This window comes from Eriocheir sinensis, chromosome 42 (assembly GCF_024679095.1).
Source record: "Eriocheir sinensis breed Jianghai 21 chromosome 42, ASM2467909v1, whole genome shotgun sequence".
NCBI lineage: Eukaryota > Metazoa > Arthropoda > Malacostraca > Decapoda > Varunidae > Eriocheir > Eriocheir sinensis.
Window position 1 is genome coordinate 4,193,991 of NC_066550.1, and position 21,522 is coordinate 4,215,512.

Here is a 21,522-nt window from a genome sequence, read left to right on the forward strand (position 1 = left end):
GTTAGGTGATGACTGTCAGTTATTTTTTTTTTTTCACATCAACAAGCATTGCATATAAATCTCTTTTATTTTCCTGCACGTACCTACATTCCAAAACCTTCATTACTACGGAAACAACCACTGCAGGAGCCGAGCAGACATAAGGAAAGGATAGTGCTGGCAGGGACACAAGTAGCTTATGGCCAGGGCCGCGTTTCATCGGAGACCATGAAGTTTTTTTTTTTTTTTTTTTTTACAGCACAGAGCAATTCAAGGGCAACAAAAATATGTAAAAAAAAAAAAAAAGCCCGATAACTGTCCAAAAGAGAGGTCAATTCCGGGTGGAAAGGTGTCTTGATACACTATTCTTGAAAGAGGTCAAGTCATAGGCAGGAGGAAATACAGACGAAGGATGTTAACGATTTTTAAGCGTTATTTTTAAGGTGGCGAATGTTATGTGTTATTTTTAAGGTGGCGAATGTTAAGTGTTATAGTTAAATGTTTAAGGCGCGAACTGTTATCTCACGTCAGGGCCGGTGTACCATTGCCTGCTTTCTCCAGTTGATTGAAGTCGTTGCGAGATAACACGATAGCCTTTTAGTTGGCCGAGCGGTTGCCGTTATAAGTTCACTTTAGTTCACTTTAGTTCTCTCTCTCACAGGGCAATACCAAGACAAAATGTAATTTTAACTATATTAAGAATTGTACATAAAGTTTACAGTTTACGTGAAGGAGTCACACGATTTGAGATCCAGCCACACCACAGGGTGTGGGGCGGCAGAGCAGCGCTCGCCTTCCCCTCACCCGTCTTCTCTCACTTCTTCTCCGCGTTGTTCGCCCGTTTTATTTGCTTGTAGTTCGTCCGGAAGGGTGTGGGTTCCGGTTCATGACTGCTAATAAAAGTCATCATTTGCTGATCCTAGTGTCAGTTCATCACAGCTTCCCACGGCCAAAAGCACGACGTGTTGTTAAACATCCTGTTGTGCGACACCGACCGGGTGTCGCCACACGTACAGTCATACATACACATGTACATTATAATATACACACTACATCGCTCGGTTCCCTAAGAGTCGCGACCTCGCGACTCACCCAACCTTTAAAAGCAGTGTACCTACCCATGTTACAGTCGCACAATGTGTACTAGTTAAACGTGGTCTCGTTACAGTTGCTTTGAAGATTATCACATAAGTCCCCGTCGAAGGGGAGTCACCTTGTCGTGGTGACGGGGCTTGAAGCGAGGTCGGCGGCACCACCTACCGTTGTGGCTTACCCACCTCGATAGGGCTCGATGGTGATGCATGTTGATGTACATGCACCTCACATTGCTTCGCCGAAGTCCGCCAGAGGTATGAAGAAGCGACATCGCGGTTCTACAGATTCAGTTGAATCTGTTCCGCCAACTAAGATTACTGTAGGTATACATGATTCTGGGGTCTCTCAGGTGTCATGGAATTTTACTTAACCTGTTTGAGTTTGGTCTTCGTGGCCGTCTTCCTGTTTTTATTCAGGAGTTTTTATCTCATCGTCTTTTACGGGTTAGAGTGGGGAGTACTCTTTCCGAGGTTTGTCCACTTGAGGATGGTGCACCACAGGGAAGTATTCTCAGTGTTACGCTATTTGCTGTGGCTATTAATGGAGTCGTTGGTGTCCTGCCTTATGGAGTTCATAGCTCCTTATAAATTATGTAGACGATTTATCCATTTCGTTTTCTGCGGCAAGGATGTCGTTAATTGAACGAAAACTGCAATTGACTATTAACAGAGTCGCAAATTGGGCAAATACGCGCGGCTTTCGATTTTCGTCCTCAAAGACAGTAGCTATGCATTTCTGTCGTCTTCGAGGCGTTCATCCGGACCCTGACTTATATCATGGTATTAGGCGACTGTCCTGTGCAGAGACGACTCGTTCCGCGGTCTGTCATTTGATAGCCGCCTAACCTGGGTGCCTCATTTACGTTACGTTAAGGCGGCTTGTCGGAAAGCCCTGTCCCTCCTTCGTGTTTTAGCTCATACCTCTTGGGGTACAGACAGGGACACGCTACTCCTCCTCCACAGAACACTCATCCTTTCCAAGTTGGAATATGGCTGCGAGGTATACTCCTCCGCCAAGGAGGCTCACCTACGCGTGTTGGACTCAGTACATCACGCCGGGGTCCGCTTGGCTACTGGTGCATTCCGGTCTTCACCGATGCCTAGCCTCCTCGTGGATGCTGGCGTCCTGCCTCTGGATTTGAGACGCCAGTCCTCTCTTTTCCGTTGCTGGTTCCGCGTCCAACGCCTTCCAGAATCAGTTCCTTGTGTGTCAATTTTGAGGGATTCCCTTTCCCCTGCATATGATGAGCGACCTAGTCTCCCTAAACCTTTTGGGTTTCGGGTAGCGTCTGCCATGACACCGTTGTCTTTCCCTCCCATTCCTATCTGCCCTTATCGAGTACCTAGGGTTGGATACTGGCAGTTGTCCGGTGTATCCGTGTGTTCTCCCACTATAGATAGTAAGAGGGATTTATCGCCATATGCGTCCCGAGCCTTATTTTTAGAGCATTTCACTGAACACTCGGACTTCATCCCTGTCTTTACTGATGGCTCTAAATTGGATGCTGGAGTTGGCTTTGGTGTTGTGTTCCCCTCCTTCTGTCGGAGAGGTAGTCTTTCTTCTGTTGCTTCTGTATTTACTGCAGAGCTGTCTGCAATAGTCCTCTCTTTACAGATTATTTTTACCCTTCCTGTGGACTCTTTTATGATTTTTAGTGATTCTCGTAGCGCTCTTTCTGCGCTGGGCTCCTTTACTACCTCTGTTAATCCCCTAGTTTTATCTGCTCTCGAGTGGCTGTATTTGCTCAGCAACAGGGGATATCGCGTTGGGTTTTGTTGGGTTCCAGGACACGTTGGCGTACACGGGAACGAACGAGCTGATGGACTTGCAAGGGAGGCAGCAGCTAGAGCTGCCCCTCCTAGTGCTGTCCCATATACAGATATGTTTCCAGAGATTCGCAAGGCAATTCTTGCCAGTTGGCAGGAGAGGTGGAATGCTCGGGGTGCGACTTCCAAAATGGGAGAGATTACCAGGACTGTATCTCGTCCTTGGTCATACGAAAGTGTCCGTGACCGTCGCTCGCAGACAGCCTTGACCCGTCTTCGGACGGGTCATACGCGTCTAACACATGGTTACCTCATGTCCCGGGGAGTGCAGCCTTATTGTGATGACTGCTTGGTTCCCCTGACCGTGCGGCACTTGCTGGTCGAGTGCCCCAGTTTGGGGGACCTGCGAGTGCGATACCTGTCGCAGTGTCGGGGAGAAGACGGATCATTCCGTCTCTCGCTGATGCTGGGAGGGAGATGCCTTTCCCCGGGACATGAGGTACTTCTCTTTATGGAAAAGGCTGGCCTTCTCCATGAGTTATGACCGTTTTCTGTGTGATTTGTTTCGTCTCGTTTTGTTTGGCTTTGCTCTTAGTTTATTTTTTTAGGTTCCTTTTTCAGCCCTTTTAGTTTAGTTTTTTTTTTTTTCCTTTTTTTAGTTTTTAACCCATTGAATGCGGCGCCATATGACCCTGGCTGTTGCGGCGCCTAATTTAAATCAATCAATCAATTATCACCTAAGTCAGAGCCCGCCTATCGATACAACATCGGGAAATGCCAATGATAATAATCATAGAAGTAACAAGAAATGGGTAATGCACATACAGGCTGAGGTAAACAGGGCTAGAGTCATGGACGTGGAAGCTGAGTTCTATTCCGAGAAAACAAAATAATAGCTCGAAAAATTATTTACATGATACATCTTTGTAAAATTAAATTGACTAAATTGTCATTAGGATATATGGTAATGGAGCTATTTGGAATAGTAAAAAGAAAAAGGAACAATTCTTGAAGAAGATCTGCTACACACTGAACCTTCGAGTCACACCGGGACACAAAACTGTCGCAGAGAAACACTCATCCGTTGCGTGACAATTAATTGCCAGTGTCGTTCCCTCGGCACGCCTTTGAGACGGGTGGGGTTTACAACACTAGATAAGGTTGTGTGAAAAGAGGTAATGTTATCCGTATTGTCTCCTAATAGTTACAATGTGATAACAAGTACAAATCTGGAGAACCTTAGAAGCATCGGCAGTCAGCACCACTAACGCCTAATACTCAGTTTGTCAGGTCTACAGTACTATGAAAGAAAATCCTGTCACCAAGTTGTGAAATCACTGTTGTAACAAATCTCACTGAAATATATAATTCCTGAATAAGTGAGTAAAGTAATTCCAGCATTATAAACATCAAATTAAAAAGACAAATGTCCACCTATCCCTCGATCGTAACGAACGTGGATGACTGACGTCTGTGACGCCAAAAATAATTCCCGTAACGGGTAACAGTGGTATCTCAAGCAAAAGGGTAAGCAAGACTTGTCTGCTTACTTCCAAAGTTTATAGGTATTCACATGCTGGTTACAATGAAAGTTAGGGACAGCATCTGCTCAAGTTTAGTTAAGTCTGTCATTGCAGAGAAAAAGTCTGTTTTAAGCAGAAGCACATGAGGTTCAAGGTTAAATTGTACCTATCCCTATGTTAGTCTACACCCTCGGTTATTACGGCTCCAATTTAATTAAGAAGACTGACTGCCTTGCATCAACTCAGCAATAAAAGAAAATAGTGGGTTAGAGTGAAAAGTATTACTCAAGCACTCCCCTTTTGCATGAAAAAAAAGATGCAGGCAAAAGCTCAGGAACCAAACATAAATTAGTAAATGTGAGGATGCAGTTTATAGTCGTGTGGTGGAAAAATAGACAAAGCAGCGTCTGGCTGAACCTCAAGCCGGCGCTAGTCTTTGGAGACGATCACTATGCACCATTATTATGTGCAAAAAAAGATATCGTAAAGCTCAAATTTCCAACCACCTATTTATCTGACTATTTCTGCCTAAACCACGGGTAAAAGAACACACCAAGGAATTTTTGATTACCGCTGGTGACACCCAAAAAGGTTTAGGTCAGGGGGTCGCGAAGGCCCCCCTCCCCGACGAACGTGTCGACGGCAAACGAAGCTTCAAAAAGGACCCAGAATTACTTTAAATGCCATATAAGTTGGCTGATAAAACCGTGTAGGTTGCCAGTGGGGCTGTAGTCAAGGGATACTGCACTCCTTCGAAGAGGAACTTTAAGGACAATCGTGTACACAAGGAACTCTAGTAATAATCCAGCATTAGCTACAGAAATGGTTTCTCCATCTGTCCAGTTTCCTTGTTTAAAACAACAACAACGTTGTTGAAAAAGTGACCGAAACGCATCATAATCCTTCCGTCCCGCGAACGCGCTCCTGTTTATAAGGGCCGTGCCCCCGTTCCCGGGATTGACCTTTGAGCGGCTGAGAGATATTTTATCTCCCGGATTTGACCCGAATGAAATGTTCATGACAATCTCACTTTGAAACAAGAAGTCCCTGGCCGACTAATCTGCCTCCCTTGCTACCCTGCGAAATGCCTAACTGCTGTTGCTGTTAGCGGGTGATTAGGGGCAGAAGCCATTGTGGGATTAGTAAGGTAAGGAAATACCTCTTGGTTATTCATGCAGCGTAGAAGAAGGAGGAGGCACCCTTTGAAGACTGCTACAACTCCTTACATGAGAACAGTTACCGTTATCCTTGACGGCACTGTCATTTCTCCCTACCCACCCCTCATAGTCCTCGATGAGAGCTTGTAACTGCGGGTCAGGTTTCTCTGCCATTAAAAGAGTTACTAGTAAAATGAGGAGTAAAATGGTAAAAGAAAAAAAAATATTGCTGCAAAAATAATTAAAGCAATAATCATTCACCGCTAAGTATGTGCTCACTCCTCCCCGATGCTTTTAAAATGCATAATAAAAGAGGAAAAAGACTACTGAGTACTCGAGGCTTAGCAAGACAAAACTTCTCCACTGTGCAATAAAACACACAAAAGAAAGGAGAAAAGAAAATGAATGATTATACATGAAATGCGTAACCATGTTACTCAAGAAAAATATTAAACTTCTCCACTGTGCAATAAAATACACAAAAGAAAGGAGAAAAGAAAATGAATGATTATACATAAAATGCGTAACAATGTTACTCAAGAAAAATATTAAACATCCACACGCCAGAAAAATCAACAGCTGAAAAATCTAATAGGTTAGATACGGCCCCACACGCCTAAACACGTGAACATATTAATAGTAATGCACCTGAAATCATGTTACAAGTGGTGTAATTACTGAAACCGTATCAATGAGTGTCAGCTATAATGTGTTAAAAACCTCGATACCACACTACTCAGCACGCTCGCGTCCTTAGCCTCGCCGGTGACAAGGGCAGGGCTGCAGGGGTGGCAGGGTCTGCCGTCCCCCGTCTGGTAGCGGGGAGGGCAGACAATATATGCCCACCAGTCACCCTCAAAGGTCCGAGTTGCCTGGCGAAGAAAAGTGCGCACCTACGACTGGTTGTGTCATAGGAAGAAACAAGTGCCGAGACACCTCCGAGGAAACTTGGTTGTGCGAGGCGGGGCGCGCAGGTTGTGTGGGTTATGCGGGGCGGGGCGGGGCGTTGCCCTCGGGTATGGCTGGGTGCTGACTCGACGCTCACGGAGCAGGAAGCTCGCGCGCTGCCTCAGCAGAACGCTTCACTGTCTCTGCCCTCACAAACTTTCACTGAAGTCACGGTCGAGAGAGGTACAACAATTCGGAGTAGTTCGTAACCACGCTGCACATCATTTATGTTAACGACTTTTAAGCGTTTTTTTTAACGTGGTTGTTGTTTAGTGTCATTTTTAATAAGTTTAAGGGGGGCGACCAAGGGTATTTTTTTACGAATATATTTAAAATCGGACAAATACGTTTTTTTTCGCTCAGCATGGCCGGGATAGCCAAAACTACCATGTGGTGAGGTTTGTTTTCGTAAAATTAAAGCCCCTCACCCCTGGAAGCCATATTTAAATGGCCCGCGCCAACACACGCTGTATCATTCAGTGCTTGTATGTACGTAAATTTTGCATTAGAATATTTTTTTCTCCGTAAATTTTGTCATCCGTCATTCCTCTCGTGCCGGATCGCAGGGAGGGTGTGATTTGAGGAGAGGAGTGTGGTGGAGCTAGTCTCTACCCAGACAACAACGGGGAAGGGCACGCAACCTGTTCGTTTGTACTCCAGCCAAATAAAGGTCTTTAGAAATGACGTACAAACGCAAGTTGAATAGTAAGAGAGCCATCAACATGAAGAAGGCTTATTGAACAAGATGGAGCGGCCAAGACCAGGAAGGGAGAAATTTCAGAGCTTATGAAGCGAGTCGTGATCCTGCCACGCTCACCCGCCGCTCATCACCACCACCACCTGCTCCACCACCAGCTGATTCGCCACTCCCTACACCGAGTACCTCATCACGCCCTTCTCCACCACCACCTACATCACCACCAGCTGCAGAATCATTGCCACATGAAACATCACTGCAGCTCCAACAAAAAATTCTCCACAGAGGGGTTCAATTGAACCCTCCTCCTTCTGATACAAGCGAAACTTTCATCACCGTGTCGCTTTCCCAGCTACAGACACTCATCGCGAGACAGAAGTGCCCAGTACGGTCGTGCAGGAAAACCTTGACCGTAACCTCTTCTACAATGAGGAAAGTGGCGCCTTCTGACACCCTCACCTGCGAGTGAGTAATACTTTTTTATAAAGGGGGACCAGATGCCTTAGCATTCTCCAGTAAGTCAACAAGGTATACACAATCATATGTGAAAATTTCATGCCAATCAGATAAATACAAATGGTAAGATATGGATAAAATGGAAAAAATCTTTAGGAGCCAATATATCTGAAAGTAGTTTTTTACACTTCAAAAAATTTCACAATCAGGAAAAAGTCTGTCCGACTTTTGTTTGGTACCAACTAAAACTACAACTAAAGGGCATTTTTTTTGTATTTATGAAATTTCAAAAATGTAAAAAGAAAACGGGACACAGTAGAGAAAATTGTAAGTGAAAAAAAATTGCAATTTTTTTTGCTCGAAGACAAAACGTATCAATTTTAAAAATACAAAATGTAGATATGTAAACAAAGTTTCTGTTTTTTTCACAGCGATTAACTGAAAAATCAAGTCTGTGAAACAAAAACAAAAAAACCTTTTATATATATAAAGAGTCTCCCCTATACTTCACCCGAATTTCATGAAATTCACAGAATGTCATATATTTACAGAAACAAATAACATACTAAGATTTTAAAGCTATTGGACGTACCATATGGGCAGGAGGACCCCCCTTGGTCGCCCCCCTTAAGGCGCGAACTGTTATCTCACGTCAGGTCCGGTGTACCGTTGCCTGCGTTCTCCAGTTGATTGAAGCGATTGAGACAACACAATAGCCTTTTAGTTAAGTGATGTGTGGCCGAGCGGTAGCCGTACGTTATAACTTCCTCCCCGATGCTTCTCATCAGCAAATGATGACTGCTAATGAAAGTCATCATTTGCTGATCCTAGTGTCAGTTCATCAAAGCTTTCCACGGCCAAAAGCACGACGTGTTGTTAAACATCCTGTTGTGCGACACCGACCGGGTGAAGCATGTAGTTAGCAAGTTCAGAAGAGCAGTCAGCATGAAAATATCGATAGAAGATAGAAAGAGATGCAACATGGCAGCGAAATTTAAGAGGTAAATGGCTATCAGTAAGAGGAGGAGAGCTGATGAGACGAAGAGCCTTAGGGTCGTATTATAAGACATTTCATCGCCCAAGAACACTAATTTGACAGGGCTTTCGTAGGAGTTGTGGGCATTTCCAGGAGTAGTTCTATGACCCTGGTGATAGTGTGACCCTTCCTCTGTACCATGAACCTGTAGAAACACTCATTAGAACCCGATTGACCCCCTCTTTGACCTTTAGAAATAGATAATGTGAGAAGCGAAAGTGTCTTGTAATGCCGCCCTTAGACTCCACTCTGTCCAGAAGAGCTGTGTGAGTGGAGCCCCCCCCACACGTGAGATGCATACTCCATACGAGGGCGGACAAGACCCTTATATATGGAAAGCATCTGTGTGGTGGAGAAGAACTGGCGGAGACGATACAGAACGACCAACCTCGAGGAAGCTGATTTAGTAAAAGAAATGTGAAGTTTCCAGTTGAGATTTAGAGCTAAGGATAGACTGTGGCGGGCGAGTCCCCGCTGAAACCAGTTACCAGTGACGCCAGGGAAAATTGAGTGCTACAGCATATACTCTGTTTTTGTCATCAATGTTTTAATGTTCTTGTCTCCCGTCGCGCTCCGTTTTCCGCGTCGCGTCCTCATTGTTTATCTCTTGTTACTTGTTTATCTTCGACTGGCTAGGGCCATGCGATGGCTAGGGTCAAGTGGTCACTGCCGGGTGGGCGATCGCAACGGTCCCGCGGCCGCAGTTAAACGCCTGGCAGTGGATGCGTATACTTCCCCATTACCCCTGGGGCTGTTGGGTGCGGTCTGGCCCCAACATCCAGCCTCCCCTTGTTGGGCTCCGTGGTGGGTGGGAATGTGGGGGAGTGAAACACCTCCCCTGTGTATGGGTAAGCTTCCCTTGCCTCGGCCTGCCTCTCCCTGACGTCCGCCTGTCCCTGGAAACTCTCACACGGTCCTCTCTCATCGCCACCTTGGAACCTTTCACTGCTTATGGTGGTGCTTCTGGGAAGTCCCTACCCCCTAGAGCAGGGGTTCCCAACATTTTTGTTCATCTGTACCCCTTGGGCATTTTTATAGGTTCCTGTGTACCCCTAAAAATTTAGTATAAAAATGATTAAATAGTAATATTTTGATTTTATTTTGTTATTAAATCTGTATGTGTATACTGATGATATAATTTAAATAACAGTTTTGCTTACTAAATTGAGGAAATTGAAAAAAACAAACAAATACGACATTATACAATTTGAATGCAGATTACTACACCATGTATTGTACATTAGTGGTTATTCTCTCGGACCCAGTGTACCCCCTGATAAGTGCAAATGTACCACTGGGGGTACATGTACCCCAGGTTGGGAACCCCTGCCCTAGAGGGTCTGCTCAAGACAAGTCCGTGCGACCCAAAAGTCCACGGAATAGTTCGCGTAAACCTGGAAACTCCCCAGTTTCCCAAATAGAAGTTATGCCTGGTGTATATGAGCCTGTTTCTTTTGAAAAATATATAATAGTAAAGTCTGTGGACGGCTGCTCAATAAACGACCTTGACATATTTGCAGTACACCGTTCCTTGGTCAAGGCTTGCGGCCCAGATCATGCCACAAGGCGACGGGAGCTTGCTTGTTGAAGTATCGTCACCTGCGGAGAGCTCAAAGCTCCGCGCCCTTACCTCTGTTCCTGCATCAGTGTCCTGCTCCCCCCATGCCACCATGAACCAATCTAGGGGAGTTGTCTTCTCACGGGACCTTCTCCGCTATTCAGAAGAAAGACTGATAACCGAGCTTGAAAACTACGATGTCACATCAGTGCGACGATGGCAACGGAGAGTACGTAGACGGAGTACTCACACCTACACCAACCTAGTTCATCACCTTCAACCGTCTAGTACTGCCCAAGACCGTCAAGCTGGCGTGGCTTACTCTCAACGTGAAGCCTTACGTTCCCAACCCAAGAAGATGCTTCCACTGCCAAGCATATGGTCACGTCTTCCTGACTTGTCGTTGCTTGAAAAATGGACTAGGAAAAGTATGTGTGTCTTGTGGCTCGGATAACCAAGGTGATAACTGCCCTGGCCCTGTGCGGAGTTACCACTGTGGTGACCCTCACCCTGCCTCATCAAAGGACTGTGAGCGTTACCGCTTTGAAAAGGAAGTATTCAATATACGCAATCAAGAAAGAGTACCCTTTGCGGAGGCGAAGCAACTTGCCCTCAACAAGATGTCAATTCCTGGTATGACATACGGCGCTGTCCTTAACACCCATGCCAATCGCCGTCGTGCCACTACCAAGCCTGTTGCTCCCACAACCTCATGTTTGCCTGAAAAGGCCGCCCAGACGCCTGCTGATGGCCGCAGTGAGCCCCATCAGCAGAAGCGCAGTCGCAGCGAGGAGTCCCTCAGGGAAACCCCTCCTGCTAAAATGCCTTCTCTAGTTACCGCTTCGGGGTCGCTGGAAAAAACCCGGGTGCCGGCTGCAGCCGCCATCCCCGCACTAGCGGCCCCGGCTGTCTCTGAGCCGGTGACTGCTGCTGCCAAAGGTCAAGGTGCAGCCCTGCCGGCGCCCGTGTCCTCAGCCTCCGCACAGTCCATGCCGGGGGCTCCATCCGTGCCCCGCTCCCTTGCCGCTTCTTCGGGGTGGCGGAAGGTTGCGGGGTGCAGGGTGAGGAAGCCAACGGCAGGAGGTGGAAGCCGGGGAAACTTAGTGTTCCCCGACCCGTCACATCGGCCATTGGACCGATAAAGAAAACGCTAGTGATGGGGTCAACACTCCAGGGAAAACCCGGTGCTACGACAGGGAGTTCCGTCTCCGGGTACGCCCACAAGAAACAAAGGTAAATTCAAGATCTTGCAGTGAAACTGCCGAGGTCTAAGAGGAAACTGGGAGGAACTCCAGCTCCTAAGTAAAGACTTCCAGCCACAGTGTCTCTGCCTCCAGGAGTCGCCGTTAGGAGCATACGCTCATCCTCCCCCACGCAATTACAGTGCCATATACTCGCCAGCAGATCCCACACAAGCTCCTTCGGGAGGTACGTGTACAGTATTCTCATCTCCAACGACATAGCCCAAACTCCCCTCTCACTTAACACTCCACTGCAGGCTACTGCTGCCCAAATCCACATAACACGTACCTACACTGTATGCTCCCTGTATCTCCCACCCAGTGCACCACTCGATCAGCAAGACCTCCTGACACTAGTACACCAGTTGCCCTCACCCTTCCTAATAGTTGGCGATTTCAACAGTCGCCATACTCTATGGGAAGATACCACCAGCAACCCGAGAGGAGTCACTGTGGCATCTGTAATTGAAGACTAGACCTCTGCATATTGAACACCGGTCATCCAACACACTACCATATGCAAACAGATACACGGTCAATAATTGACCTCTCACTCAGTTCCCCCGATGCATACCTGGACTTCAGGTGGGAAATATCAGAGGATCTACATGGCAGCGACCACTACCCTATCTTCATCTCCCACTCCACTTTTCAACCGTCACCTCGATTACCACGTTGGAAACTTGATCGAGCGGACTGGGAGCTTTTTCGGACCATGACTCACACGGAGACATCAATTGATGACTTCGACACTACCGAGGATGCAGTTACCTTTTTTACGGCGCACATTCACCGGGCTGGAAAACTCGCAATCCCACAGACAACGGGACATACATCACGTCAGCCTGTGCCTTGGTGGTCGGACGAGTGCAAGCAGGCAGTGGCTTGCCGACGCCGGGCCTTCAACCGCTACAAGAGGCAGAGGACAGAGTTCAACCACATCGCCTACAAGAAAGCACGGGCACAAGCACGCCGAACTCTGAAAGAAGCACGATGGTCCTCATTTGCTAGCTATATATCCACACTTGCTTCACAGACACAAATGACACAAGTGTGGAAGAAGGTGCACAAAATAGCAGGAAAGTTTTCAATAAGCTCACCACCTGCACTGAAAATTAATAATAACATAATATCAGGGAGCGCTGAAGTCGCCGACGTCATAGCCAGTACATTTGCTGCTGTGTCTCAGCGCGGCTCTAGACCTCCCGTAGTACGGCAACTCATGGAAGAACAAGAGGGACAGCACCTAGACTTTTCATCCCTTAACACCGAAGTATACAATGTTCCCTTCTCCATGCGGGAACTACAATCAGCTCTTTCCCTCTGCAACGATACTACGCCGGGACCCGATAACATCCCATATGCCATGATCCGACACCTCAGTCCTACCACCAAGACCCTGCTGCTCCAAATATACAATTCAGTCTGGCACACTGGCTATATACCAAGTGAGTGGCGCAAAGCCATTGTACTTCCCATACGCAAACCTGGGAAGGATGGTTCACAGACCTTACACTACCGGCCCATCACTCTAACATCCTGCCTCTGCATACTCTTTGAAAAGATGGTAAACTTCCGCCTAATACACTATCTAGAGAGCAGTGGCCGCCTGTCTCCTTACCAGTCAGGGGTTCGGAGAATGAGATTTACAGTAGACGCCCTTGTACGTCTCGAGTCAGCTATCTGCCGCTCGTTCGCAGAAAGACAACACATGGTCTGCATTTTCTTTGACCTCGAGAAGGTCTACGACACGACATAGAGGTATGGGATTTTAAAGCAGCTTCATAACTTTGGTCTCCGTGGACGCATGCCAAAGTTTATTGAGGGATTTCTTGGAGAACGGACCTTCCGCGTCAGAGTTGGTACCTCCTACTCACCACTCTATGAACAGTAGGAAGGAGCTCCCCAAGGAAGCGTTCTGAGTGCCACCCTCTTTGCCGTGGCCATAAATGGAGTTACAACAACGTGCTGTGCTGATGATAATTTATACTACTTCCTAATGTCTTTTTTCCAGGTATTGTACTGTATGTCCGCTGTTTGAACGGAGCTGATGTTATTGATGTAGTTCATACTAAAGCAGGGTTGGCAAAAACCAATGTTTAAAAAAAAAACGTTTTTATTTGGTTTAAACCATTTTTTTCTGTTTAAACCATGTTTTTTTCTGGTTTAAACCATTTTTTTTCAGTATTTTATTCCAGTAATTATATCCGTATTTATATATATATATATATATATATATATATATATATATATATATATATATATATATATATATATATATATATATATATATATATATATATATATATATGAGTTTGAAAAGGAATTATATATAGATTTAGAGATGGATTTAGCAGGCTTGGCAAAAACGAATGGTTTAAAAAAAAGTGTTTTTTTTGGTTTAAACCAGTTTTTTTTGGTTTAAACCTTGTTTTTTTTTGGTTTAAACCACATATATATTTTTTTCAGTATTTTTATTCCAGTAATTCTATCCGTATATACATATATGAGTTTGAAAAGGAATTATAGATAGATTTAGAGATGGATTTAGCAATATATTCATTTTATCTTCATACAGTCTGTAAAAGAGGCAAAATGCAGCTTCTCTAACATACTTTTTTATTGCAATGTTAAAGAGTAGTAAAACGTGAAAGACCTCTTCTAATTTTCCACTTGCATGCTACAAAAACAGTTGTAAGAGAGAGAGAGTGGGGGGGGGGGCTTTTTCCTGGCTATATCCCGCAACGCATAATGCCGCTGCATCGCGCTCCCTGGAGTTAGGGGCGGTGTTATGATGACTCGGAACAACAATGGCCGCCTTAGTATACATGGACTGTACGTATGTACAATTTACAGTCCACAGATGCCAGTGTCACCATGCAACATGGACAGCATGCATCTAATATCTACTGTGCTAGAACCTAAGTAATACTTATTCTGAGTTATTAATGAGAATAGTCACTAGGGCTGAAAATCATTAAAATAGTGGTCCTGGCAATTATTCAGGTGACGATTACCATTGCAGCTTCCAGGACAGCGCCCCCCCACCCCCCCCTTCGGTGATGACTGCATTCACGATGCCCCCCTACAATACCTAGTTACACTATACCTCGCTGCTACAGTAATACACTACCGTTACACAACACTATCATTTTGCACCTTGCTCCCGACCGCAGCTCGCAGCTCTGAATGACTAGAATTCCCTTCTGGAAATTTAATTTTATGCTTTACCTCATTTGGCATAATTTTTGGTATATTCAGGGGTGTTTTTAATATTATTTCATTTATATTCATAATAAGGTGCTGGAAGTCAAAGACGTTGACCAGATTCTATAATATATCTAGTGAATAAAACATCAGAAAAAAGCATTATACACATCAGATGAGGGTATCGTTCCTCTTGGTACAGTTTCAGGACCTAAAGTTCCTGATCACCGCAGAACGCGTATTGTTCGTGTTCGGTTACTAGTCTGTGGGTCTGTGCGGGAAAGGAGAAAGTGGCCTCCGCTGCCCAGCAGTGCCCAGGGTTGTACACTACTTTACGAGGACTTACGCTATCCCAGCTGTGTTGTTGTGTCTTACAAGTGGACTTAAGTACCAGAGTGTGCTAGGATCCGTTCCTGACCCACAGTAAAGGCTACAAGTCGCAAAAACTTGGAAGTATTTGTGGCGTGCTTCTCGGAGGCATCGACAAATATGGAGGAAACGCTGCGGCATCACATTTTTATGTGCTTATAAAGACCCTGAGAAGCCATTTTAACGTGATTTTAGGAGTAAATAAAGCCGTTCGTATCGTATTCTCCCCTCACAGTGTGGCATCAAAGAAAGGAAGCCAGAAATCTTTAAAATGTGCTGATAGGCGTCGGTTTCTGAGTCAAAGAACTCCTCTGCATCCTTGTAATCTACTGGTGCACACATTAGTTACAGGGGCGTCGGTGATGCGATGGTGTGGAATGTGGAGGGAGTGGACAGTCCTTGATTGGAAACAAGATATGAAAGACCAAAATTGTGTTTTAACTAAGCTAGAGTGAGGGAGGCCGCTGTGAGGGACGCGCAAGTTTGACGCGAAAACGGGTCCTATGTAACGGGTCTTGGCTTTTAACTCCCAAGAAAAGGCTAAGATAATACGCATTTGAGAGATATGCAAGTCTTAAACGTGTTGAAATAATGCAACGTGTGCGTGTGTCTACCATTACAGTGCTTGAACAGTGCCATACAGTGAAGGTGATGTGAGGGTGAGTGGGAGGATAAGATGACGCGCTAAAGGATTTTTTTTAAACAATTTATCTGCTATTTAGTGAGTTTTAAATATAATATATATATATATATATATATATATATATATATATATATATATATATATATATATATATATATATATATATATATATATATATATATATATATATATATATATATATATATATATATATATATATATATATATATATATATATATATATATATATATATATATATATATATATATATATATATATAATGCACCAAAATTATGTTTTCAGTTACTTTGAAGTTACAGCATTTGAATAGAAATTTGAGTTTACCAACTGACGTTTTCATCCTGGTGTTAGTAGAATGACTGCATAGTAAAAAAAATTTAAACCACATATAATTAAACCCACAATACCTGATGAAACTAAAATATTCACAAAAAATGCTGATTTTATTGATGTTTTTTTGGTTTAAACCAGGAGTGTCAAACTCATGGCCCGCGGGATAGTCATAAATGGCCCGCGGTATCACGGTAACTTCAATCTTGTCAATGTATTTTCTACCCTTGTTGGCCCCCATGACGGCACTTCAGAGCATGAATTGGCCCTCGGAGGGTTTTGAGTTTGACACCCCTGGTTTAAACCGCCAACCCTGCTGTACATAATTAAAATCTTACATATAGTTAAAACCACAGTACTGATGAAACTAACAAAGATACACACAAAAGAAAAAAAAATGGTTTTATTAGTTGGTTTAAACCACTGGGTTTTTTATTGGTTTAAACCATGGTTTAAACCATGGCTTAAACCATTTGGTTTAAACCGCCAACCCTGTACTAAAGATTACATTTTGAACCCATATAGGAACCCATATAGGTACCAGTAGTTTGAGCAGTTCGTAGTTTATTGTGCAATCTGGGAGTGTAGCTGTTTGTGTTTATCTTAGGTGCATGGTGGTGAACGCAAACTGTAAAACTTCAGCCCCTGATGGTTTTCTCTTAGCCCCGAATGTTTTTGAACCCTAGAAACGCCAATGATGAGTATTGGCCGGAGAGGAGGTTACGTCGTGCTGGAAATAACGACGGTCAATAGTCAGGCGAGGCAGAGAGATGTTGGTTAGAGGTGAGCAACGTATGCAATGTGTGTGGGTACGAGAGGAGGTTAGAGGCTCAGGAATGCATAATACGTGCATTGAGGAGTGAGATGAGGGAGCTGAGGAAGAGATTTAACAGTGCTCAGGAGAGGCAAGTCCTGGGGGCCGGCTGGCAAGGGCGGTGGACAAGAGAGAGAGGTGGGAGCACGGGTGCCTGATGGGGGAACCAAGGTATGATATTCATGTATGTGTGAAAGGGGGATGACGATATGATTGAGCACATGCTGGCCTGCTTGAGTGATGTATGAATATAACAGAGAAAAGGTGATTATGGTAACAATAGTAACAGAATGGAATAGAATGTTGGAGAGGGATGTAAAAAGGGTGATTAAATTCTTAAATTCATGCAGTATTATTTCAGCTGAGGTAATTTTCAAAGCTGACAATTGTTGTCATTCAGTAGATCATGTCATTCTTAATCATCAGAAATCATTTTCAAGACTGTCAATTCCGACTTGTCACATTGCATAGATCTTGTCATTCTTAGTCAGTTGGTCATCTTCAACCCGAAAAAAAATTTCATTGTTCAATTCTTGTCATTTTCCATCTTTTGTTCCTCATATATATTTTGCAAATTGATATCAGATTTATTTCCATTTATTTAATTTTGGTAGCAGGCCTTAGGTCAGGTTATGTTAGATTACCTTATATTAGGTCAGATCAGGTTAAGTTAGATTTAATTTGGTTAGGGCAGTTAATTTTATTTCACGGGTAGGATAAGGAAATTGAGGTAAAGAACAATTAGTTATATAATGTGTACTCGCCATTGCCAATGGAGCTTGGGAATAATCACACATGACAGTCATTCACTTGTTTTTATTGGATTGACCTGTAGTTTGAGTATTACAGCTTGATGTAGCATGTAACAGGTATAATACAGCACAACAGATAAGTAATTACTGAGAAATCATGTATACAGGAAGGTAGTTGGTGTGGAAGAGAAATGGCTACTAACTCTGCCCTGTGAGAAGTGGTGCCACAAAAGATGCTCAGGGCTGAAAAATGTAAATCAATTAGGGGTCATTACAGGTGCCTAGTTTGTGAGAGAGGGAACAGGAAACGGAGAAAATAGGTAATCTGCACCTTGACTTGGGGTTCCCAAAGGTCCGTTCGACAACGCATTTTGTCCTGCGATGACTTGTTGTATCGTTCCTCCCCAGGTGTTGTCGGGCGTGCAACTGGGGTCATCAGGAATGGATCCAGAGGATACCCCCTGTCTCCTGTGAAATTGAAAATTCATTAATCCATTATCCATTTAGTATAGGAAAAATTTGAGTATGGGTAGGTGTTCCATGGTGTTGTCCATAATGCTAAAACAATTGCAGCGATCTTTTGTTACTTTTGTATTGATGATAACCCTGCTGTGGCTGGCTGATTATAATCACTATGAAAGTCGTTGAACTGCCAGATAGTATAGACGAGCTTGGTAAGTAACATGATGTGGCATTGACAATGTGGTTTTAAGGGAGGCAGTCTCATCATTATGAAATGCATGAAAACTATCTTGAAAATTCTATTAATATTTATTGCTGTGGCTGGCATCTTTATCACATGACTGGCGTTTTCACAAAGTACTTGAGTTACTTTATTAATGGCATTGCTAACACTTGATTGGTCCATTCCGATAGTGTCTTCAATAACACTTTGAAAGCTGCCACTCGCAAAAAAAATCAAACGTAGTGCAGCCAGAACCTGGGTATGTGTTGAGAGTGCATGTGGCCTCCTGGTTCTCCTTTCCAGATGGGGGCGCAGCTCATCACAGAGCCTGATGATTTCCTGACTGGGAAATCTATACACCCGCAACAGGTGTTCATCACTAACGTGTAGTGGGTCCCGATATATCCTTTCCTTGCGCAGTTTGGGATTGAAAATGTATGCCGCAACAAGCTCCATCTGTGAAACAGAAATAACTACATTACGTACTAGAGAGGACTGGAACATACGGTAATTATTTGACATAATTGTAAACTAATTAAATGGTCCTTTTAAGGAGAAGAAATACCAATGTTGCCGTTATCTAAATATAAATGAGGACCTAAAGCTAATAACAATAATAATAAAGAAAAAAAAATAGTTTAAAGACAAAGTCCAGCATGCAGCTGTTAACACTTTTTGAAGCTACGTTGTGGGGGATTGCTTGATTGTATGGTGGAATCAGGGAGGGAGGCTGTGTTTCTCCGTGTGGGCGGAAACAGTTGCTATGTTGTCGGTGCTACTTATTCCCATGTTTGCATGTTAGTTTAAGGAGTTATGTTAACCTGTGTTCAGGGTATTTACAAGTATAGTGATACGGAAGTTAATCTCAAAGGGTCGGACCCTTTCCATTGACCCTTAGTTCACCATCAGAATCTCTTAACAAATATATTTACCTCAAGTAATATTCTTAGTCACGCTACCCATATTATTTTGCAGATGGTAATCCTGTGTTCGATAAAGGTGCCTTATAAGATTTGGTAAATAAACTACTAATTTTACTCTCTGGTTTAAATGATCAACATTTAATTCTACTTTGAGGTATAATGAACATACATAATTGAAAGAGTGCCCATGAATTGCACGACACAAATCATGGATGAGCGACGTTCCTGTGACCCCTGCCACGTTGAAATAAAGCTATTCACATGTATGGGTAGGCGGTGGCCGAACTGGTAGCGTACTGGACCCACATTCGCCGCGTGATGGACGACGCGGGTTCGAATCCTCACGCTACCACTCGGATTTTTCAGTCACCGCCGAGTTGCTTAAAACTACCCATATGCTGTCCTGAAGACCACCCATCAACCCGGACTCTAGAGGAAGCCGTCCAAGCGAATCAAGAACGAGTTCCGGGGGGCAGCATGAGCCAACGCAAGATGGCGCCACTATAAACACTCGCCTGCGCCAGAACGGGCTGGGCCGACCATCAGGCCCTACCTGGAAGAAGCCTTGGGCCGACCATCAGGCCCCACGGGGAAGATGCCTACCGGCGCAATAGGCAACAACGTAAAAAAAAAAAATGGAGGCTATTACAGCTTCATGGGATAAGAAATACTAATCCAGGCCACCCGAGCCAAAGCCTAATTTTTCTACACCTAAATCTCCACAACTAAAGCAGAAATCATGCATGAGTGACGTTTATGTGACCCTTGCCACGTTGAAATAAAGCTATACACATGTATGGAGGCTATTACAGGTGCATGGGATAAGAAATATTAATCCAAGCCACCCGAGCCAAAGCCTTCTTGGCTATACTTAAATCTCCACAATTAACGCACACATCATGCGTGAAAGACGTTCCTGTGAACCTTGTCACGTTGAAATGAAGCTATACACATCTATGGAGGCTATTACAGGTGCATGGGATAAGAAATATTAATCCAAGCCACCTGAGCCAAAGCCTTCTTGGCTACACTTAAATCTCCACAATTAACGCACACATCATGCGTGAAAGACGTCCCTGTGAACCTTGTCACGTTGAAATAAAGCTATACACATGTATGGAGGCTATAAGAGCTTCATGAGAAAAGAAATATTGGTTGAAGTCACCGTATAATCGGGTAGACTTATATCTACCACAACTAACCATACATCATGCGTAAAAGACGTTGCTTTGATCCAGGCCACGTTAAAGTATAGATACATCTGTAGGGAGTTCAAACACGCACCTTATATTGTGTATAGAGGTCCAGAAGTTGCTGATGAGGAGATTCACTCTAAGTATGGCGGCGCGCTAGTACTGACTAGTCCTGGCTGCGGTGCGACCGTAACGTCACAACATGGTGCTCAGGACGTTTTGAGCATCACAGACGGCAACCATTAGGACCGAAATGGTGGAGTTAGTCCCCAATTGCGGACATGGGACCGTTTGAACATACCCCGCCAGATGGGGAGAGAATCAAGGCTTCCGATTCTCACCTACCAAGTCGGTTGCCATGCACTTTTGCTGCATGAGAGGCCACCATCCAGACCCTGATCTTATCATGTACGGTTCACGTCTACCTGTTGTGGAAGAACACAAGTTCCTGGGTTCACCTTTGACAGGCGCCTCACATGGCTTCCACACCTAACAGAGGTTTTTAAGTGCATGAGATCCCTAGAGCTCTTCCGTGTGCTTTCATGCACTTCATGTGACGCTGACCGCACAATAGTCCTACGCCTTTACGCACTCGTTGGGTCGAGACTGTCCTACGGCTGCGAAGTATACAAGTCGGCAACGACCGCCCGCCTCCGCACACTTGATGCAGTCCATCACGCGGCAGTCCGACTGTCAACAGGAGTTTTTAGATCATCCCCCATATCAAGTCTTTTAGTTGACGCAGGAGTGCCACCATTGGACTTGCATAGAGACGAACTCCTAATTAAGTACTGGTACAGACTACAACGCCAACCTGCATACACCGTTGCCCTAAACAACAACTTAGATATAATATACAGAAATAAACCTCTCCTACCTCGCCCCTTTGGTTTCCGTGCCCGGAATGTCATTGGGGACCTCTCGCTACCATACTTCCCTGTAGCAGTTTACCAGGTACCCGCATCACACCGTGGAAGTTCCCAAACACATATTTCTGCTGGTACTTCAACTTCAACAAAGGAAGCATCTCGACAGCAACTGCTCGACTGCTTTTCCTGTTCCACACAGTTAGTCACGCCAATTCTGTACCGGTATACTCGGACGGCTCCAAATCCGGTGCTGGCGTCG

At 44.5% G+C, this 21,522-nt stretch overlaps 1 protein-coding gene across 1 annotated transcript; it reads left to right on the forward strand.

Moving 5' to 3' along the window:
• Nucleotides 1–10,835: 10,835 nt before the first annotated feature.
• LOC127010198 (translation initiation factor IF-2-like) lies at nucleotides 10,836–18,668 on the forward strand. The gene is made up of 2 exons (XM_050884076.1): nucleotides 10,836–11,276; nucleotides 18,582–18,668. The coding sequence occupies exons 1-2, from the start codon at nucleotides 10,836–10,838 to the stop codon at nucleotides 18,666–18,668; spliced, it is 528 nt and encodes a 175-aa protein (XP_050740033.1).
• The last annotated feature ends 2,854 nt before the right edge of the window (nucleotides 18,669–21,522 follow it).